Genomic DNA, 21,549 nt, shown 5'->3' with positions numbered 1-21,549 from the left:
TCAAATTTAGAAATACGTATCCCCTTATCATTAACACATTAATACACTCATCAGAATTTTCTCTGATCTAATACACGTATATCAGTAATATACCAGTCCACTTCAAAATGCCTTTATCAGTTTGTTTCTGGCAGTCTACACTTTTTCATATAGACACTATTAGAGTACGTCTTCCTCTAATACCAAATTTTACACACATACACGATATTCCATAACATCATGCAAATCAAATCACTCATTTACAAATACCTTACAAATTAAATCGTATATTTTCAAATACGGGCTTCTTAACCCGGCTCTCACCCCCAGTTTAAAGACTATGAAAGATGTGTTTCCTTTTCCAACAAGTTACTTTACTTTAAACCTTAAAGTTGAAGGTTGTTTTAGTCTCAAAGAAAATGTTTGAAAACCCAGCTGTTGCACACGCGCCCCTAGCGGTTTAAACAGAAAATAGCGCTATTTTAATTCTTACCGTCTTCAGAGCCGTGGATTCAGCTTAAGTTTTCAAACGTAGATTCCTTTTTATAGACCTCCGGGATTCAGGCTCGCCATCTGTCGTATATTTCTAACCTGTTGGCTACTAAAATGAAGAATAGTTATTGAGCCGGTTAAGACCATTTATTCAAAATGCAAAAGTACACAGACATCAAAGATGGACGCTGGTCTGGCAGAGAGAGACAGAGAGAGAGAGAGAGAGAGAGAGAGGGGGAGGGGGACAGAGAGAGAGAGAGAGAGAGAGGGAGCTGCTTGGTCAAGAGGTGAGGGAGAAGAGCGCCAGGGCCAGAGCCCACATCCTTACTTATAAACTTGGTCAAGATGCAGTCACAGCCAGTGGTCCTATCAGGTCAGGGGGAGGGGCCAGGAGGTCATAAATACCTTGCCCCACAGTCAGGAGCAAACATATAGGCCCATTATTAAGTACAAATAAACTACACAGGGTTGAGAGAGTTTGAGGAGGAAATACTGCTATGGTCACAACCATGATTGTGTAATACTGCTATGGTCACAACCAAGATTTTTTGCTATGCTGGACTCTTTCAAAGTCTTCAACCCTGATGCCTGGCCAAAAGACCAAGCCAGCCTACTCCTCCTCCACCGGACACCAAAGATGGCCGCGGGCCCCCCCCTCCTCCTCCGCGGAGCAGGAGGACCCCGCGCCTCCCTGCCACGCCGTGATGTCCCCCGCCTCCACGTCCTCGTCCTGCCCCCCCACCCCTCCCTCGCTGCACAACGCCGGGTCCAACGAGCCGGGATACGTCAACTACACACGGCTGCAGTACCGCCTCCAACAGCCGGGGGCGCAAGAGCAGGACGCCAGTGGGTATGAGGATGACACGGTCCAGCTGCCCTTCACAGTGACGGACCTGAAGGGACACAACCTGCAGCTAGTGACAGGACCGCACAGCGGACAGAGTGTGTGTGTGGAGCAGCTCACGCTGGACTTTGAGTATCTGATCAACGAGGTGATCCGCAGCGACGCCTTCTGGCAGCAGTAGTTCTGCTCCTTCAGCGACTACGACGTCGTCATCCTGGAGGTGTGTCCAGAGACCAACACAGTGGTGATCAACATCGGCCTGCTGCTGCTGGCCTTCTCCAACGCAGAGGAGGAGCACTGCAGGCCCAACACCTACCACTCCAGCCTGCAGGTGAGCTGGGACCTCAACACCGGAATGTGTCGCACTGTGGGCGTCGGTGACCTCACAGAGGTCAAGGGTCAGACCAGTGGGAGTGTGTGGAGTTCCTTCAGGAAGTCGTGACTCGTGTGTGAACACGGTGATGAAGTGCCTCGTTCCTGAGAGCAGCTCCCGCTACATCAACCGCATGACCAACGAGGCCCTGCACAAAGGGACCCTGCGGTTACGTGTGTTCGAGAGAAGAAGAAAAAAAAAAAAAAGAGAGAGAAAAAGAAATGGTTTTGAAAGATCTTTATGTTGTTCACTGTTCACTGTTTAGCTCCCTGTTAGTTCAGTAAAAGAAAAGGGATGTTACAATAGGATCTTTTAGTTCAGTAAAAGAAAAGGGATGTTACAGTAGGATTGTATTAAAACATAAGGTTTGTTTCCGCACGGACGAAGTTGAGTGTGACACAGCCATGTGGAGAGCTGGATGTAGAAGGTCAACACGGAGTTATAATAAAAGTGTAAGCAACTTGAGAGAATGCTTTAATCGTCAATTCTGTTAGTCAGAGTACAGTATAGGACTAGGCAGAATTTAACAGGTTATAGGTTAAAAACGCAAACACTGCAAGGAAATGTTTAAACTTGCCTAACTCAGACAACACTGATTCAACAAACTTGAAGTTTGTTTCTTTGTGACTGCTGACCTAATTACTTGTATTGTAATCCAGTTGTATGATAATAGTATACATTGTAGTATACTTCGATCTGTACAGAAACTGGAGTCGTTCAGTTCCTTTTTCTTCTTGTTTGCTAATAAAAAAAGATTGGAGAATGATACCATGGCTACAACATTGGTGTTTGCATGTGTGAATTTTCAACCCAACAATAAAGTTATTACTTGAAAAAAAAAAAAAAAAAAAACGCAAACACTACTGTCATCAAGTTGTTAGATGGTTAAGTTTATTTTCAAAAGCTAACAATTTTTTATCGTATCCATTTACTCAACTACTCAACGGATAAAGAAGGAAATGGAGACTACACTTTTCTGTGTATTCTGCCACTTTCTCTGTGACATGTTTGGCCTGCTAGCCAGCCTCAGCCTCACACTGCAGAGGAACAGTTTAATCCTCCCCACAGCCACTTCAGAAATAAGAAAAACGTTAACCAAGCTTCAGGCACTCAAGACACAGCCAAAGGAAGGTGGCTTGTTTGAGAGAGTCCTGGCCACATTCGCACAGCAGCAGGGAAATGAAATGAGATTCCAGGTTAGTTTAGGATAAGTCAGTGTTTGTGATGTCAGGGTTTAACATGGATCATCTTGAGGATTATGCAGGGTTGAGAGAGTTTGAGGAGGAAATACTGCTATGGTCACAACCATGATTGTGTAATACTGCTATGGTCACAACCAAGATTTTGTGCTATGCTGGACTCTTTCAAAGTCTTCAACCCTGATGCCTGGCCAAAAGACCAAGCCAGCCTACTCCTCCTCCACCGGACACCAAAGATGGCCGCGGGCCCCCCCCCTCCTCCTCCGCGGAGCAGGAGGACCCCGCGCCTCCCTGCCACGCCGTGATGTCCCCCGCCTCCACGTCATCGTCCTGCCCCCCCACCCCTCCCTCGCTGCACAACGCCGGGTCCAACGAGCCGGGATACGTCAACTACACACGGCTGCAGTACCGCCTCCAACAGCCGGGGGCGCAAGAGCAGGACGCCAGTGGGTATGAGGATGACACGGTCCAGCTGCCCTTCACAGTGACGGACCTGAAGGGACACAACCTGCAGCTAGTGACAGGACCGCACAGCGGACAGAGTGTGTGTGTGGAGCAGCTCACGCTGGACTTTGAGTATCTGATCAACGAGGTGATCCGCAGCGACGCCTCCTGGCAGCAGTAGTTCTGCTCCTTCAGCGACTACGACGTCGTCATCCTGGAGGTGTGTCCAGAGACCAACACAGTGGTGATCAACATCGGCCTGCTGCTGCTGGCCTTCTCCAACGCAGAGGAGGAGCACTGCAGGCCCAACACCTACCACTCCAGCCTGCAGGTGAGCTGGGACCTCAACACCGGAATGTGTCGCACTGTGGGCGTCGGTGACCTCACAGAGGTCAAGGGTCAGACCAGTGGGAGTGTGTGGAGTTCCTTCAGGAAGTCGTGTGTGAACACGGTGATGAAGTGCCTCGTTCCTGAGAGCAGCTCCCGCTACATCAACCGCATGACCAACGAGGCCCTGCACAAAGGGACCCTGCGGTTACGTGGCCTGCGACCAATGTTGCGGCTCCGTCATTGAATCTCCCCTCCCTCTCTCCCTCCCTCCACCTCCCTCTCCCCCCCTCCCTCCCCCCTATCCCTCCCTCTCTCCCCCCCCTCTCTCCCTCCCTAGGCTCCTCCCTCCAGGTGCTGGCAGACAGCGACCGGAGCAACTGGATCGGGGGGGTGGGGGGGGGGGGTGGAGCCTAGTAGTCTGGGAGGGGGGGTGGCCTGATGTGAGTTGTTGGACTGGTGATCAGAAGGTCATGAGTTCAAATCCCACCAAGACCTGGGAGGAATACTCCCAAGAAGATGGGTGAGGAGCTGGAGTCTGCTTCCATGTTGGGGGGGGGGGGAGCCTTGTTGTCTGGGGGGTAGTGGTGGCCTAGTGTTAGAGTTATGTGATCCCTGCTGCACCCTCAGTCAGAGGACTGGACTTTTTAAATGTTTTTTTGTTTTCGGTCTTTCAACAAAAAGAAGAAAAAAAAAGATTATCTTTTTTTGTTGTTTTGATTGAAGCGAAACCCTCCTGCCCATCGGGGCTGTATCCTGTCCCCCCCCTCCTACCCGTCTTAACACCCTCCCTCCCTCCCTCCCTTTTTTTTTTAATGAAAAATGGAAAATGAACAAACATTTTCCTGACGAAATGAGATCCAGCAACCAGGCTAATTTTCTGCCCCCCTCTTCTGTTCCCTAGGGATGAGCCTGGGTTTGTGTGTGTGTGAGGGTGAAGCTTGTCTGTGTACTGTATGAATGTGTGTGTGTATGCGCGTGTCTGTGTGTTACACTATCTATGATGGTACTGTGTCTTATGTTTTGGGTGTTCAGTCCTGTGCCTTGTGTTGCACAGAGCCCCCCCCCCCACCCGTTCTGACTTCAAAAGCGGACTGGATCGTCAGGAGGGAAGCCTTTTATGTTATTTGTTTTCTCCATGTTCCAATAAGTCATGTTGTATATTGTATGCTGTTTTTCTTTCTTTTTTTTACTTTTTACTGCTTGTTTTTAAAAACTTCCCAATTAAAAAAAAGTATCCAGGAAATGAGAGCGTTGCAGATCTGGCAAGGCATTTCCATGAGCCTCTGACAGGGTAAGAATGCATTTTAAGACATTGCATTGACAGACGTGAGACACTAGTTGCATATGTGCTAACCCAATTGCTCTCTTCTATCCTTCAGAGCGGGGTGTGATATTCCTGCCCTGCAACAGGAATGGGAAGGGCTGAAAGTACTCGTAAGCGAGAACTTCATCGACAAAAGCTATGCTGAGCTGTGGGAGGTTCTCCTCACAAAGGACCCGTATAAGAAAGACTTTGGGTTACAAAGGCAGAGGACAATTTCCACCTGGCGACCTGCCGAAGATAGTGCATGTGCTTGTGTTTGTGTGTGTGTTCACCTAAAAACTTGCATGTGTGTGATCAGAGTGTAAAACTGCCGTGTGTGGCCATTAAAAGACCATCAAGGTCTGATTTCTCTCTTTCTCTCTTCTCTCTACATAGTAAGGCAAAGTAGATCCAGATAGCCCTACACTTAAACACATTCATGTTTATTGTATGTATGTTGTTTTTGAATAGTGAGAGGTGAGGGTTAAACATTTATAAAAAATGAAAATTGTTCTTAGCAAACAACATGTCTGTAACAGGATACTATGAATTATAATGTTCGGCTTGTTCCAAGAAGCCTTGTTCAAAGGCTGTTTTCAAGTTATTTTGTTTACACCATGTTCAGTGGCTATCGTAACATTCAACTTTCTTAAAGCATGCAATAGTATGTTGAATGTAAGGAAACCCAGTAATATGAATTCTCTTGTCATTCTTTCACTAAGTCATATTGCAAGAGTAATTGCTGATATATACCATGTTCTGGTGCTATATTTGGGGGAAAAGAGACATTTATTATGTGTCATAGGTGACATTGTTAGGTGTTCTTGTATTGTAGCATTTTTCATATAGTTAAGAGTCAATTTGTCTGACACAAATACTCTTATGCTGGATTTTGACAGTGATCTAGCTCATCGCATCGCCCCAGGCCAGTGGGCAACCATGTACGGCAGAGACATCAAGGTACTTTTGTCCTGCATCTCATGCACTTGCACATGTCTTTATTATCCTTTTGACCACATAACTGTTATATTGCTATTAACACCTTGTCCAATTCTTTCAGGGTTTCCCTCGCCAAAACGCAGGGATTGATTGTGCTGTCTTCATATTGATGGTAAATTCCTTTCTATTCTATTGAAAATGTTGTTCATTTGAAATGGTCATAACCTAATAAGCAGATCTTTGCCTTTCACAGTATGCACTCTGTCTCACCACTGACGCTCCACTTCAGTTCACAGAGGTCAGTGTTTCTCTTCTCCGACGGTGAGGAGAGTCAAGGAGGAAACTAAATCTGTTACCATTAACATTCTAAACCATAACGGTTTGGCTGTTGTAGCATATACTGTCTATATCTCTAGAAACACCCATTGCCCAAGCGCACAGAACCATTTTGACTTCACATTTCTTCTCTATTTTTTTTTTTAGAGGGATATGGGACACCTGAGGAGATGGTGGTGCATCGCTCTAATGGAACGGTTTCAGATTGAGGGGTAAGACTTCACTTTAAATGTAACTTCCGAAACCGCATTTGTTATACATTGGCTTACTTTTTTATTCTGTCACTATCTCACTCAAAGCCACGGGCAGAGGTTTGCCCACTGGATCGATGAGGCCAGAGCGTTGCTCCACGGGTCACTGCAGCCGGTTTTCAGGGGCCCCAAGAAGCGGAAGAGGGAACAGGAGGTGAGCATGATGCTGAATGGTAAATAATAGTGTTTTTTGTTAGTTCAATAGTTGTGATTGCACCATGCATTTTGTTCCTTCAGTGTGAGCGGTCTGACAGTGTGGTGGGCAGCAATGACCACAGCTATGCCGCAACAATGCGAGAGGAAGACGCCAAGAGAAAGAGGACAGAAGACGACAACTTCGGTATGTTTCTCTTCACCAGTACTGTATATTACTATAACCTTATATGAAAACGGTGCCACTACACCACTGGCTGTAGAACTGTTTCTATGGACCACTGTAAGAGGACTAAACTGTTTTTGTCTTGTAGACCGTGGCAAGTCCACCCTCCTGGGAGCGGAGTGGATGAACAAGAACGCCCACCGGCTGGAAGGGAAGGTCCAGGAGCCTGCTTTTCTGCAATTGGACAAAATACAGAGAGAGGAAATAGAGGCTAAATTGACACTGATTGAAGACGAAGAAGAACGTCAAGAATTGCTGGAAATATTTTTTTAAAAATTTGAACTTAAAATTGATTATGATTTATTTCTGTTAGAGGTCAAGGACAATCTTGGCATCCCTGTGTGCGCAAGTTTCAAGGCTCCCAGTTCGGAAGAGTGATTGATTAATAAGTGTGCTTGCAGTCGCAAATATAAAACTGAATCTGAACAGTAGTGTGAACTACATGTTGGTCACATTACCCCAAATGATAACGGTGGATGACCGATGGCCTTATTCACTTATTCCTTCCAGCTAGAGTCTGGATCTAGCTAGAGTTAGAGTCATGTCAGAGGGAGGGGCTTTTGACACGTGCATGCTGTCTGAGTCAGTCCATCCTCTCCATGGGCGTGGGTTAGATGTGGCTACAGGCCCCACACTTTCAACTGCCAGGCTCTCCCTCCGTCTCTCTGGGGCCTACGTCCAGGATCGGCCTGGTGACAGACTAGACAGCATTATTAACATTGGCCATGGAATTGTCCTGCCGGAGACCGGCTGTTACCCATTGACGCATCCTGTCTGTCCATAGCTCCCGCTCTGTAGCATCTCCACTCCTCCTTATGGTGGTGACAATACCCGGTCCCTTGTGGGGGTCACTACACTCATTGGTGTGGTTATTATCATGGTTCTGCTTGTAGAAATGCCACTATGGTGGTGACAATACCCGGTCCCTTGTGGGGGTCACTACACTCCTCATTGGTGTGGTTAATCTCATGGTTCTGCTTGTTTGAGGTTTTCCCAAATAAGATATATATGTATATGTACACATGCTATATTTCGGTTAACCTACACAATGTTTTTACTTGATTCCAGCTAATTTGTGAATGAATACGTTTTTGTTTGTGTATGGTCAATCCATTTTTATGTAAATATGGTTTCATGCGGTATTGATTTACAATAAATTCATTGCATTTCATTAAATCGTGTTGCTTTACTACAAAAAACACATCTGATTGAGGAAGACTACAAAACATTGAGAAAGGATTTGGTAAACCAAGTATTTCATGCGTCATATGGTAAGAAGAGGTGTGTGGCCATAGTAATTAATACATCTCTACCATTCTCTGAAGAGAAAGTGATAAAAGATAATAGGAGAAGATATGTAATGGTTGACCCTATTACATTAACCATAGCTAAAGGTAATGAATCTTTTTTTCATTTCATACCTATTAGTTTACTCTAACGAATTAAAATGATTAACAAGCATAATGGCACAGAGAATGCAGAGATGTGTACTGTATATATACAAAGGGTTGAAATATATGTTATTATTATTATTACCAGGGGTGCACATAACTGGTGCGCCAGTGCGCATGCGTCGCCAAAATGCATGTTGCGCGGAGGATCAGCGGCATGAACGCGCTCTTGCGCACCAACAGCTGGAAGCGCTGGGAGAGGAATTGACTTCCTCAAAACTCCTACTGCTAACTGCTGACTGCCCGTTAATACCAATACCATATCCTTTCATGACCACAATGTACCCACCGACGACGACCACGGCGACTCCCCTCACGAAAACATTCGGAAAGTATCGTAACTTGTACTTTCATTCCGCGTATCGCGCATCGCATGGTTATCACGCCGACACGTGAAAATTCAGTCCCGAACGACTCGTCGCTAAAAGGAAAAACAACACCAAGGCACTTCACGTTTCTTTTCTCTGAAGCTTTCAAACGTTCAGACGTTTGTTTTACAGCTTCATTATCGCACCTCGACCCCTGACCCAGGGAATATGGTTGGGAATTATATTAGAAGGAAAAAAAAAAGACTTTGTGCAACAATCAAAATAATGAGCTATTTAAAGTGATAGCCTACAACATCCTCTACCATGGTTGAAATTGAGGACAGTATTAACAACAGTCAAGAGAGCAGTGATGATGATGATTAAGCTTGTAGCATAAGTAAATGCTTAGGTTGTAACTTTTTGTTGAAAGTTGATTTCAGTGTTTACAGAACAGAGCAGTGCTTAAGGAGATATCAGTTGATTTCATTGTATTTAAAGAACAGACATTCAGTTAGTGCTTAAAGAGATGTCAGTTGATTTCATTGTGTTTAAAGGAGTCTGACAGACTTTCATGCTTAAAGAGCAGTCATTTGATTTTTCATTTGTTTCTTTTGTTTTGCACACAATCATTTGTTTGTTCATCTTATTTTTGAATAAATGTCGTTTTGCTAATATAAGTTATCCATGTATCCCTTTTTTATCCATCCTGTGGGACGGGTCGTGACTCGTGAGCTCGGGGAGCACCAAGCAGCATCCCTAGGTGCTCCTCTGAGCACTGGCCCCAAAAAGTTATGTGCACCCCTGATTATTACTTTATTATCACATAACAGCTATTTGAAGCAAACTATGGGAAATGTATAACTGAGTAGTGAAATACTCAGAAATAGTGAAATACATTCTTAGAAATGTCTACCGTGTCATGATTACAAAGATACCACTTGAACACTTGACACATTGGTCACACGCGCGGGCACACACGCTATTACTAAGGTATTATTGAGGACTGAACTTTTTACTTAGTCTTGACCACCTGGGGGAATGGGGCGGAAGGCAAGGAGAAAAGAGAAGAGGAAGAGGCACGGACAGAACCCTATAATTGACCCCCTTGATTCTCTCCTCCAGGACTGGACCGGGCGGACCCCGGGAGGGCCCCCCCGGCAGGAACACAGCGCATTACTGGCTACTATGACCCCAGGCGACCCAGAGACCACGCCACAGAGGTGGTGTGCTACACAGGACCCAGAGTCACACCTGCAGCAGCCTGAGGATCCACAGGTCCTGCCACCGGTTTCTACGCGACATTATGTTAGATACTTTACTTTAATTCCCCAAATGACCAGAAAAAGTAGCTAGATTTGTCGCTGGTCGCTTTTGACTAGTTAAGTCGCCATGGGGGTTTGGAAAGTCACCAGCAGGGTTGCCAACTCCAATGTAATGGAAGTACTCCATGGAAGTGGCTCTCCCAAAAGTAGCTAGAAGTAGCTAGATGACATAATCAACTAATTTGCATAATAATGCAATTCTGAAAGGCTAAATGAATTTAAAAAGGCTGAGCAGGCTCAGAGCGTCACATTGGGGTCTGTCTGCTGCGTTTGTTGAGGGAGAGAGGAGGAGACAGCAATCCTCGCTGTACGCTAACCTCGCTGTACGCTAACCTTGCTGTAGGCTAACCTCTCTGTAGGCTAACCTCTCTGTAGGCTAACCTCTCTGTAGGCTAACCCTGCTGTAGGCTAACCTCTCTGTAGGCTAACCTCTCTGTAGGCTAACCTCTCTGTAGGCTAACCTCTCTGTAGACTAACCTCTCTGTAGGCTAACCTCTCTGTGTAGACTAACCTCTCTGTAGGCTAACCTCTCTGTAGGGTAACCTCTCTGTAGGCTAACCTCTCTGTAGACTAACCTCTCTGTAGGCTAACCTCTCTGTAGGCTAACCCTGCTGTAGGCTAACCTCTCTGTAGGCTAACCTCTCTGTAGGCTAACCTCTCTGTAGGCTAACCTCTCTGTAGGCTAACCTCTCTGTAGGCTAACCTCTCTGTAGACTAACCTCTCTGTAGGCTAACCACTCTGTAGGCTAACCTCTCTGTAGGCTAACCTCTCTGTAGGCTAACCTCTCTGTAGACTAACCTCTCTGTAGGCTAACCTCTCTGTAGACTAACCTCTCTGTAGGCTAACCTCTCTGTAGGCTAACCCTGCTGTAGGCTAACCTCTCTGTAGGCTAACCTCTCTGTAGGCTAACCTCTCTGTAGGCTAACCTCTCTGTAGACTAACCCTGCTGTAGGCTAACCTCTCTGTAGACTAACCTCTCTGTAGGCTAACCTCTCTGTAGGGTAACCTCTCTGTAGGCTAACCTCTCTGTAGGCTAACCCTGCTGTAGGCTAACCTCTCTGTAGGCTAACCTCTCTGTAGGCTAACCTCTCTGTAGGCTAACCTCTCTGTAGGCTAACCTCTCTGTAGGCTAACCTCTCTGTAGGCTAACCTCTCTGTAGGCTAACCTCTCTGTAGGGTAACCTCTCTGTAGGCTAACCTCTCTGTAGGCTAACCCTGCTGTAGGCTAACCCTGCTGTAGGCTAACCTCTCTGTAGACTAACCTCTCTGTAGGCTAACCTCTCTGTAGGGTAACCTCTCTGTAGGCTAACCTCTCTGTAGGCTAACCTCTCTGTAGGCTAACCTCTCTGTAGGGTAACCTCTCTGTAGGCTAACCTCTCTGTAGGCTAACCTCTCTGTAGGCTAACCCTGCTGTAGGCTAACCTCTCTGTAGGCTAACCTCTCTGTAGGCTAACCCTGCTGTAGGCTAACCTTGCTGTACCAAGGCTCTCTCTGGGGAGACTGTAGGCCTACTCGTCTCTCTTGAGCTCGGTTTTAACATGAATTGTGGAACACAGGACATGTTAGATGCTTTACAGTAATTCCCCAAATGACCAGAAAAAGTAGCTAGATTTGTCGCTGGTCGCTTTTGACTAATTAAGTCGCCATGGGGGTCTGGAAAGTCACCAGATATAGCGACAAAGTCGCCAACCAGTCTATGGGTTGTCTGCTTCAGAGCGCTGTGTTTATGACAGAAAGAAGAGGGGGTGGGCAGTGGGAGATGTTGAAGGAGGCGGGCTAGGTTGCCCACCCAATCAGAAGTTAGAAACGGTACCGGTATTTTCTGTGATATTTTTCCAATTGGTGAAGACTATAAATAGGGTCCCCCAATGTTGGGCATTGGTTCTCGGCCCCCCGAAAAAAATGAATATTGGGAGAAAGTATTTGTAAAAAAAAAAATAATAATAATAATTCTCATTAAGATTTTTTTCTCATAATTTTTGATAGGGTGGGCACGACTCATGTCAGGAGACGCAGCAGACAGCCCATTGCTAGAACCGGCCCTGCTGCAACATACTGTACTGTATGTTTCATGCACCATTTTAGTGTGTGTTTGTGTGTACCAGCTAGCCAAACAAGTGTTAAGTGCTAGCTTTGTTAGAGATATAATAGATTATAGAAAAGGTAAATGCTTTTGTAATGAACGGTAATGTTGTGCGGAATCAAAAAATTATGATAAATTCATTGATTTGTAGATTTGCTGTAGAATAATACTGTGGATTGAAATTATTTCACTAGCCTACTTCTTACAGTACAAGTACAGTACACTGAGAGTCTATGGAAAACCTACACTATAGAAGTGTCCACACCTCTGACCTGAAATTGTCCTTGTATAAGCAATTATATTTTTATCAGCATAGTAGTATGGGATGGGAAGGAACTACACCGAAGTCCCACTAGATGCTTTATGGACTGTAATGATAAATGCATACACACAGACACAACATTTATTTTATTTTTACCATTCTATTATTGTATTTCTATTGCTCAATTGTATCTTGCCTAATTTTTTCCATTGCCGTGAATTTTACTCTCTTGTACTTTGTAGTGACCCCTGCAGGGTGGAGTGTACTCCCGACCGCTAGGGGGCGATGGAGTACTGGGTTATGCGTTAATAGTACTCTCTGTGAAGAGGTTAAAGTTAGGAGAAGTTGTGGCTGCCATGGTGGATGCCAGGTGGTCAGAGTATACACGGTGTTTCTCCTCTCTCTTTAGGACGTGTTTGCCTGTTATACGTAAGTCTGTTAATAGTTATATGTATTTTGTTATCAGATTTTGGTGAACAGTAATCGCTCATGTTTGTGTTCATATATATATGTATTGTGTTACAAGTCATGTCCATAGCATTCGCTCATGTTAGTGCTGTTACCTATTGTTAGTGCTGTTACCTATATGTGTTATAGTATGCCATCAGTGTTATAGAATGCTAACAGTATTGTCTCATGTCCGTTTGTGTATGATGTGTTTGTTTATATCTTGTTATGTGTGTCTTGTTATGGTAATTGTATTCACTCATACGTTGTATTCTCACCCACAGGGTGGTGACATCTTTGTCTAAATAAATATCACAAACAGACATTGAGGAGTCTTCTTCAACCCCCACAAAGTACTGGGTGTATTGGCAACATAACCGTTCACAGCTGACCAGCATTCCCTAATCAACCAGTGGCCAGGGAAGCAAACTACAGACTCGTCAACCGAATGTGCCACACCTGTGCCTCCTCCTTGGGAGTCACAGATAAGCAGGAGAGGAGACAGCACACAGAAAGAGGGGTGAACAGAACCAGATGCGTCGTGAGGGCAGGTTTCCGGCACAGCAATTCCAGAGTAAAATATTTTAACTTGTGTTTGTCTGTTGCCAGGCCGGCCTGGGCCTAGGCCTTGGAGAGAAGGGGGAAAGAGCCCCCCACAGCCCATAGAGTGGAACCCCCCTGTGATCCGTACCCACAGAGCCGCCCCTGGTCATGGACCCACCCCACACGCCCCCAAGGCACAGAGGCCTTTTGTGACTTATATTCCCTGGACCCTTAAAGGGCCCGGCAGAGACCTGAGTTGGATTTTTATTTCCCTGTATTGCTTATTCTTTAGTAAATGTGCCGTCAAGGCTAAACTGCTCCCTGTCGTCGGTGTCTGTTCCTACCTTGTTGTGCTCATCATACCTGGTCCTACGTGGTGGTCACCACATATGGTGGCAGAGTGCGGGCGACTAGAACCCACTACCGGAGCACATCCATGGTAGAGACGGCCGAGCATACAAAGCAAATATCAGGAGAAGGACTTGCGGGTTCAACCCGTGGCTTGCGAGCCGCATGTTCATGTTCAAACCTTCCAACCGTCCATGATCGTCGTTCATTCAGTTACCCAATCAGCACTCGGCAGCACCTGCCCCCAAGCCCCCTGGCCCTCCCCCCACCGCTCCAAAGCCCGCCCTCTCCTTCCTCCCACCCCCAGAGATGGGAGACAAGCCCTCCCCCCCCCCTGGGCAGAGGAGCTCAAAGCCAGAGCCACAAACCGACAGGCCAACCACAACCCTGCAGCATCCGCTCTGGCCCTTGTCGCGCAGCAGCCCGCTAAGGGCCCGGCCGTGGCCCCTAAGGGCGGTCTCCCCCCCGTCAGTCCAAGTGGGACCAGTTTCGGGTCCGAGCGGTCACCACGGCGCCCACCGTGGCACCGAAGCAGAACCAGAACCACACCCCTGCTCCGTTTGGCGTCGCCCCTAAACCTTCCGCTGCCACCTACCCCTCCCCCCCCCTCCTCCCCTCGCCCCTCCAACCACCACAGTGGCTCCCCCAGCCTTCAATCACACAACGGGCTCTTCTCCCATTGGCAGACCGGAGAATGTGAACCCACCCCCTCCTGCTCCTGTGGCCCCTCCTACTCCTGTGGCCCCTCCTCAGCCCAAGGCGATGACATCACCACCCTCTTCTTTCAGCCAGCCAATGAAATCTCCCCCGTCGTCAAAGCCCTCACCCTCTGGCCCGTTCCGTATCCCCGGCGGGGGGGTGCCTCTCTCCATGAGGGAAGTGGAGGAGCTGGAGAGAATGACCCACGACTTCATCAAAGACATGGACACACACGCACCTGTCATCACCTCAGCACCTACAGGGGGCAACAATGGTATAGAAGGCAGAGTGACAGAGAAACCCCCCTTGGTAAGGGGCTTCTCCATAGAAATGGCCTCAGAACTCCATGAGACGATATGTATGGCCAAACAGGAACGCCACAAGAACCTGTTCCTTAACTACAGGAACCTCAACAACTTCCCTGTAGAACTCCTGAAGGATGAGGGTCTGCAGTTCTTGGAAAGGCTCTACATGGAGATGAACTCACTCACAACTCTGCCTGACAATCTTGCACAGAAGCTCCCAAACTTGATTGAGCTGTATCTACACTCCAATAACATAGCCATCATTCCTGAAGCTGTAGGAAACCTGGCCAAGCTCCAGTCATTGGACCTGAGTGACAACGCTCTGCAGGTCATCTGTCCTGAGATCGGCAGACTGAGGTCTCTACGGCACCTGAGGCTGGCCAACAAACAGCTCAAATTCCTTCCTCCAGAGGTCGGGGACCTCCGGGACCTGGAGACCCTGGACGTGTCCATGAACCTGCTGGCCTGCCTGCCGGAGCGGCTGCACCAGTGCCTGTCCCTGCAGTGCCTGACCCTGGACCGCAACCACCTGAGGGGCTTCCCCCGCCAGCTCTGTCAGCTGCACAGCCTCAACGAGCTCTCCATGGCCGCCAACCGCCTGGCCTCGCTGCCCCTGGACTTGGGTCGTTCGCGGGAGCTGCAGTTTGTCTTCGTCGAGAACAACGTCCACCTCAAAGGCCTTCCGTCATACCTGTACAACAAAGTGATCGGCTGCAGCGGGTGTGGTCTTTCGCCGCAGGTCTCTGACGGTACGCTGCTCTCCCAGGCCCTAGGCGAGGTCACTGTGCCTCTACCTGTCAAGGTCAAGTCCATAGGCTCAGAGGCAGAGCGCGTGGTCCCCCTGGAGGAGCTCGCCATGAGGGCCCTCTATGGCATATACCGCCAGCCCCTCAAGGCTGAGGAGAGGGCAAACACAGCTACCGCGAAGCATAGACATGGAGAGCCGAGTCTCCTGCCGCCCTTCCCGTGGCTCGCGAGCCGCATGTTCATGTTCAAACCTTCCAACCGTCCATGATCGTCGTTCATTCAGTTACCCAATCAGCACTCGGCAGCACCTGCCCCCAAGCCCCCTGGCCCTCCCCCCACCGCTCCAAAGCCCGCCCTCTCCTTCCTCCCACCCCCAGAGATGGGAGACAAGCCCTCCCCCCCCCCCTGGGCAGAGGAGCTCAAAGCCAGAGCCAGATTGAGCTGTATCTACACTCCAATAACATAGCCATCATTCCTGAAGCTGTAGGAAACCTGGCCAAGCTCCAGTCATTGGACCTGAGTGACAACGCTCTGCAGGTCATTTGTCCTGAGATCAGCAGACTGAGGTCTCTACGGCACCTGAGGCTGGCCAACAACCAGCTCAAATTCCTTCCTCCAGAGGTCGGGGACCTCCGGGACCTGGAGACCCTGGACGTGTCCATGAACCTGCTGGCCTGCCTGCCGGAGCGGCTGCACCAGTGCCTGTCCCTGCAGTGCCTGACCCTGGACCGCAACCACCTGAGGGGCTTCCCCCGCCAGCTCTGTCAGCTGCACAGCCTCAACGAGCTCTCCATGGCCGCCAACCGCCTGGCCTCGCTGCCCCTGGACTTGGGTCGTTCGCGGGAGCTGCAGTTTGTCTTCGTCGAGAACAACGTCCACCTCAAAGGCCTTCCGTCATACCTGTACTTCTCTCTCGTGCGCTCCGATCGGAACTCAAACTCCGGGAAGCGCATAGGAGGCGGCACCTGCGTCTTCATCAACCAGAAGTGGTGCTCTCAATTCACTACAAGAGAGTCTGTCTGCAACCCTGACATTGAGCTGGTATGTTTAAGCCTCAGGCCCTTTTATCTTCCTCGAGAATTCGGGAATATTGTACTATGTACAGTTTACATTCCACCGAGTGGTAATGCTGCTAGAGCAGCCAGCGCGATAGCAGACTGTGTGCACAGACAATTGAAACGCACTCCTGAAGCACCTTGTTTTATTGCCGGCGACTTTAATCACTGTAAGCTTGAGTCTGCGCTGCCTGGATTCACGCAGTATGTTAAGTGTAACACGCGAGGTGAACGAATCCTTGATAAATGCTATGGCAATGTTAAGGACGCCTACACTGCCAGGGCTAAACCCCCGTTAGGTAACTCCGACCACAATGTTGTCCAGCTAATCCCCACGTATAAATCTCTGCTTAAAAGTAGCAAACCCCAAGTTAAAACAGTTCATGTCTGGAATGATGATGGCATTGAAACCCTAAAAGGCTGCTTTTCCTGTACCGACTGGGACCTCTTTCATGGTCTGGACCTTGAAGAGGCTACTGACACTATTACAGATTATATAAAGTTTTGCAGAGATAACGTGTTACCCCTGAAATCTATAACTGTGTACCCTAACAACAAATCCCATATCACGAAGGAAATCAAAAAGTGCATAGTTCAGAAGAGAATTGCATTCAGGAATAAGGATCTTTTGGCCATGAGGAACATCCAAAAAGAACTGAATCACAAATTAAGGGGGGCCAAGAGGAAACAGAAAGAGACATTTGAATCCCACTGCTCTTCTATGAACACTAAAAAACTATGGGACTCCATGAAACATATGACTAACATGGCCCCAGCTAAAAGGTGCCTTAGTGTCATAAACGAGGGTGAAAAAGCCAATGAACTTAACAACTTTTATGCCAGGTTTGAGACTGCCGACTTCTCGATGGAGCAAACAGTGGCTCTTCAGGCGCTGCCTGAGTTGGAAGCAAGTATCACCATTGAGCAGCGCGAGGTACAGAGACTGTTCGCTAACACCCGCCCTAGAAAGTCCTCTGGACCGGATGGCATCTCTGGGCTCATGCTAAAGTCCTGCAGTGAGGAGCTGGCTGAGGCCTGGTGTCCTATCTTCCAGAAGTCTCTGGACTCTCACACTGTTCCGTCCATCTGGAAAGACGCTATCATTATTCCTGTTCCTAAGAAGGCTAGCTGCAAGGAAAATAATGACCTGCGACCAGTCGCTTTGACATCTGTTGTAATGAAATGCTTTGAAAAATTCATTATATGTAAAGTGAAAAATGCAGTCAGTTGCTCTCTGGATCCTTTTCAGTTTGCGTATAGATGTAATACAGGCACAGATGATGCAACCTCAGCCATGGTGCACTTCATATCCAAGCACTTAGAGGACCCTACCTACTATGTCCGACTCTTATTTGTTGATTTCAGTTCTGCTTTTAACACGATACAGCCGCACCTTTTAATTGAGAAGTTAAATGGGCTTAATGTCCCCCCCCTCATTATAAAATGGTATCACTCCTTTTTAACTAACCGCACACAGCGGGTCAGTGTTAATGGCACTCTTTCGGAACCCAGAACCATAAGCACAGGTGCTCCTCAGGGTATAGTCAGTTCCCCTGTGCTCTTTACTTTATACACAAACGAGTGCAGAAGCACCTACCCTAGCAACCGCATCATAAAATTTTCAGATGACACTGCCATCCTTGCTTTAATCAAAAAGGACAGTGACCTAAATGACTATTATTCTGAAATCCAGAGGTTTGTTAAATGGTGTGATGTTAACTGCCTGGTTTTAAATGTTAAGAAAACTGAGGAGATGGTGTTCGACCCCAGAGGTGTTGGGGACCACAGGCCTGTGGTCATCCACAAACAATCCATCTCTCAGGTCGCCTCCTACAAATATCTTGGGGTTTTTATTGATAACTCACTCACCTGGAGCACTCATGTAGACAGCCTTTGTAGCAGATTACAACAACGACTACACTTCCTACGCCGCCTTAGAGTTCATGGTGTTGACCCAAAATTTATGCTACTTTTCTACCAGTCTGTCTTAGAGAGTCTCATCAGATACGGCATTACATCTTGGTTTGGTAACCTATCTGTAAAACTAAGGTCCAAACTGGTCCGACTGATACAGACTGCATGGAAGATCATAGGGGTGAAAGACCACTCATCCCTGCAGTCTATTTTTGAACAGGCTACTCTCAGACAGGCTAATAGAATTCTCATGAATCCCTCCCATGTCCTACATGCAGAGTATGAACTGCTGCCCTCTGGGAGGAGGTTCAGAGTCCCCCGCGCTAGATTAAACAGATTTAAAAATTCTTTTATTCCCGTTTCTGTTAAACTTTTAAACTGCACCAGATGAATGTAACTTATCTTGCTTATCATTTTATTTCCACTCTTGTTTTAATCAGGTCCGCCTTCTGTTTGTGTGCTAATATTCTGTATTGTCTGTTGCTCTTTGTTGTCTGTTGATCTTTGTTGGCTGCTGTGGGGTGTAAGCCCAATACAAATTTCCCAGTGATGGGACAATAAAGTGACTCTTGACTTGACTCTTGACTTGACTTGTACAACAAAGTGATCGGCTGCAGCGGGTGTGGTCTTTCGCCGCAGGTCTCTGACGGTACGCTGCTCTCCCTGGCCCTAGGCGAGGTCACTGTGCCTCTACCTGTCAAGGTCAAGTCCATAGGCTCAGAGGCAGAGCGCGTGGTCCCCCTGGAGGAGCTCGCCATGAGGGCCCTCTATGGCATATACCGCCAGCCCCTCAAGGCTGAGGAGAGGGCAAACACAGCTACCGCGAAGCATAGACATGGAGAGCCGAGTCTCCTGCCGCCCTTCCCGTGGCTCGCGAGCCGCATGTTCATGTTCAAACCTTCCAACCGTCCATGATCGTCGTTCATTCAGTTACCCAATCAGCACTCGGCAGCACCTGCCCCCAAGCCCCCTGGCCCATCCCGCACCGCTCCAAAGCCCGCCCTCTCCTTCCTCCCACCCCCAGAGATGGGAGACAAGCCCTCCCCCCCCCTGGGCAGAGGAGCTCAAAGCCAGAGCCAGATTGAGCTGTATCTACACTCCAATAACATAGCCATCATTCCTGAAGCTGTAGGAAACCTGGCCAAGCTCCAGTCATTGGACCTGAGTGACAACGCTCTGCAGGTCATCTGTCCTGAGATCGGCAGACTGAGGTCTCTACGGCACCTGAGGCTGGCCAACAACCAGCTCAAATTCCTTCCTCCAGAGGTCGGGGACCTCCGGGACCTGGAGACCCTGGACGTGTCCATGAACCTGCTGGCCTGCCTGCCGGAGCGGCTGCACCAGTGCCTGTCCCTGCAGTGCCTGACCCTGGACCGCAACCACCTGAGGGGCTTCCCCCGCCAGCTCTGTCAGCTGCACAGCCTCAACGAGCTCTCCATGGCCGCCAACCGCCTGGCCTCGCTGCCCCTGGACTTGGGTCGTTCGCGGGAGCTGCAGTTTGTCTTCGTCGAGAACAACGTCCACCTCAAAGGCCTTTCGTCATACCTGTACAACAAAGTGATCGGCTGCAGCGGGTGTGGTCTTTCGCCGCAGGTCTCTGACGGTACGCTGCTCTCCCTGGCCCTAGGCGAGGTCACTGTGCCTCTACCTGTCAAGGTCAAGTCCATAGGCTCAGAGGCAGAGCGTGTGGTCCCCCTGGAGGAGCTCGCCATGAGGGCCCTCTATGGCATATACCGCCAGCCCCTCAAGGATGAGGAGAGGGCAAACACAGCTACCGCGAAGCATAGACATGGAGAGCCGAGTCTCCTGCTGCCCTTCCCGTGGCTCGCGAGCCGCATGTTCATGTTCAAACCTTCCAACCGTCCATGATCGTCGTTCATTCAGTTACCCAATCAGCACTCGGCAGCACCTGCCCCCAAGCCCCCTGGCCTTCCCCCCACCGCTCCAAAGCCCGCCCTCTCCTTCCTCCCACCCCCAGAGATGGGAGACAAAACCTCCCCCCCCCCTGGGCAGAGGAGCTCAAAGCCAGAGCCACAAACCGACAGGCCAACCACAACCCTGCACCATCCGCTCCGGCCCTTGTCGCGCAGCAGCCCGCTAAGGGCCCGGCCGTGGCCCCTAAGGGCGGTCTCCCCCCCGTCAGTCCAAGTGGGACCAGTTTCGGGGTCCGAGCGGTCACCACGGCACCCACCGTGGCACCGAAGCAGAACCAGAACCAGAACCACACCCCTGCTCCGTTTGGCGTCGCCCCTAAACCTTCCGCTGCCACCTACCCCTCCCCCCCCCCTCCTCCCCTCGCCCCTCCAACCACCACAGTGGCTCCCCCAGCCTTCAATCACACAAAGGGCTCATCTCCCATTGGCAGACCGGAGAATGTGAACCCACCCCCTCCTGCTCCTGTGGCCCCTCCTACTCCTGTGGCCCCTCCTCAGCCCAAGGCGATGACATCACCACCCTCTTCTTTCAGCCAGCCAATGAAATCTCCCCCGTCATCAAAGCCCTCACCCTCTGGCCCGTTCCGTATCCCCGGCGGGGGGGTGCCTCTCTCCATGAGGGAAGTGGAGGAGCTGGAGAGAATGTCCCACGACTTCATCAAAGACATGGACACACACGCACCTGTCATCACCTCAGCACCTACAGGGGGCAACAATGGTATAGAACAATGGTATAGAAGGCCCCCCTTGGTAAGGGGCTTCTCCATAGAAATGGCCTCAGAACTCCATGAGACGATATGTATGGCCAAACAGGAACGCCACAAGAACCTGTTCCTTAACTACAGGAACCTCAACAACTTCCCTGTAGAACTCCTGAAGGATGAGGGTCTGCAGTTCTTGGAAAGGCTCTACATGGAGATGAACTCACTCACAACTCTGCCTGACAATCTTGCACAGAAGCTCCCAAACTTGAAACCCCCTTGGTAAGGGGCTTCTCCATAGAAATGGCCTCAGAACTCCATGAGACGATATGTATGGCCAAACAGGAACGCCACAAGAACCTGTTCCTTAGCTACAGGAACCTCAACAACTTCCCTGTAGAACTCCTGAAGGATGAAGGTCTGCAGTTCTTGGAAAGGCTCTACATGGAGATGAACTCACTCACAACTCTCAAGTGTTTTGTGTTTTTTTGATGAAAAAAAGAAATGAATAAACAGATTATAAAAAATAAAAAAAAGAGAGGAACTTACACAAAGAAGAA

At 48.8% G+C, this 21,549-nt stretch overlaps 3 protein-coding genes and 1 pseudogene across 4 annotated transcripts; all 4 read left to right on the top strand.

Annotated features, from left to right (window-relative positions):
• The first annotated feature begins 1,776 nt into the window (after positions 1-1,776).
• On the top strand, positions 1,777-3,905 carry LOC308154506 (DDB1- and CUL4-associated factor 15-like; annotated as a pseudogene). The gene is made up of 2 exons: positions 1,777-1,856; positions 3,086-3,905. The product of its transcript is annotated as a DDB1- and CUL4-associated factor 15-like (transcript).
• Positions 3,906-14,600: 10,695 nt separating this feature from the next.
• On the top strand, positions 14,601-15,653 carry LOC308154505 (leucine-rich repeat-containing protein 28-like; the record flags this gene model as incomplete). Its single annotated transcript, XM_080527653.1, has 1 exon — positions 14,601-15,653. Exon 1 carries the CDS (start codon positions 14,664-14,666, stop codon positions 15,651-15,653), a length of 990 nt encoding a protein of 329 aa, XP_080383779.1. The 5' UTR covers positions 14,601-14,663.
• Positions 15,650-19,269, top strand: LOC308154504 (leucine-rich repeat-containing protein 28-like; the record flags this gene model as incomplete). The annotated part of the gene is made up of 2 exons (XM_080527652.1): positions 15,650-16,287; positions 18,948-19,269. The coding sequence occupies 2 exons, from the start codon at positions 15,650-15,652 to the stop codon at positions 19,267-19,269; spliced, it is 960 nt and encodes a 319-aa protein (XP_080383778.1).
• Positions 19,270-19,380: 111 nt separating this feature from the next.
• LOC308154503 (leucine-rich repeat-containing protein 28-like) lies at positions 19,381-20,223 on the top strand (the record flags this gene model as incomplete). The annotated part of the gene is made up of 1 exon (XM_080527651.1): positions 19,381-20,223. The coding sequence occupies one exon, from the start codon at positions 19,381-19,383 to the stop codon at positions 20,221-20,223; it is 843 nt and encodes a 280-aa protein (XP_080383777.1).
• Between the last annotated feature and the right edge of the window lie 1,326 nt (positions 20,224-21,549).

Source organism: Nansenia antarctica, assembly GCF_963989245.1.
Source record: "Nansenia antarctica genome assembly, chromosome: 3".
Lineage (NCBI taxonomy): Eukaryota > Metazoa > Chordata > Actinopteri > Argentiniformes > Microstomatidae > Nansenia > Nansenia antarctica.
This window is presented reverse-complemented; position numbering and strand designations above follow the sequence as displayed.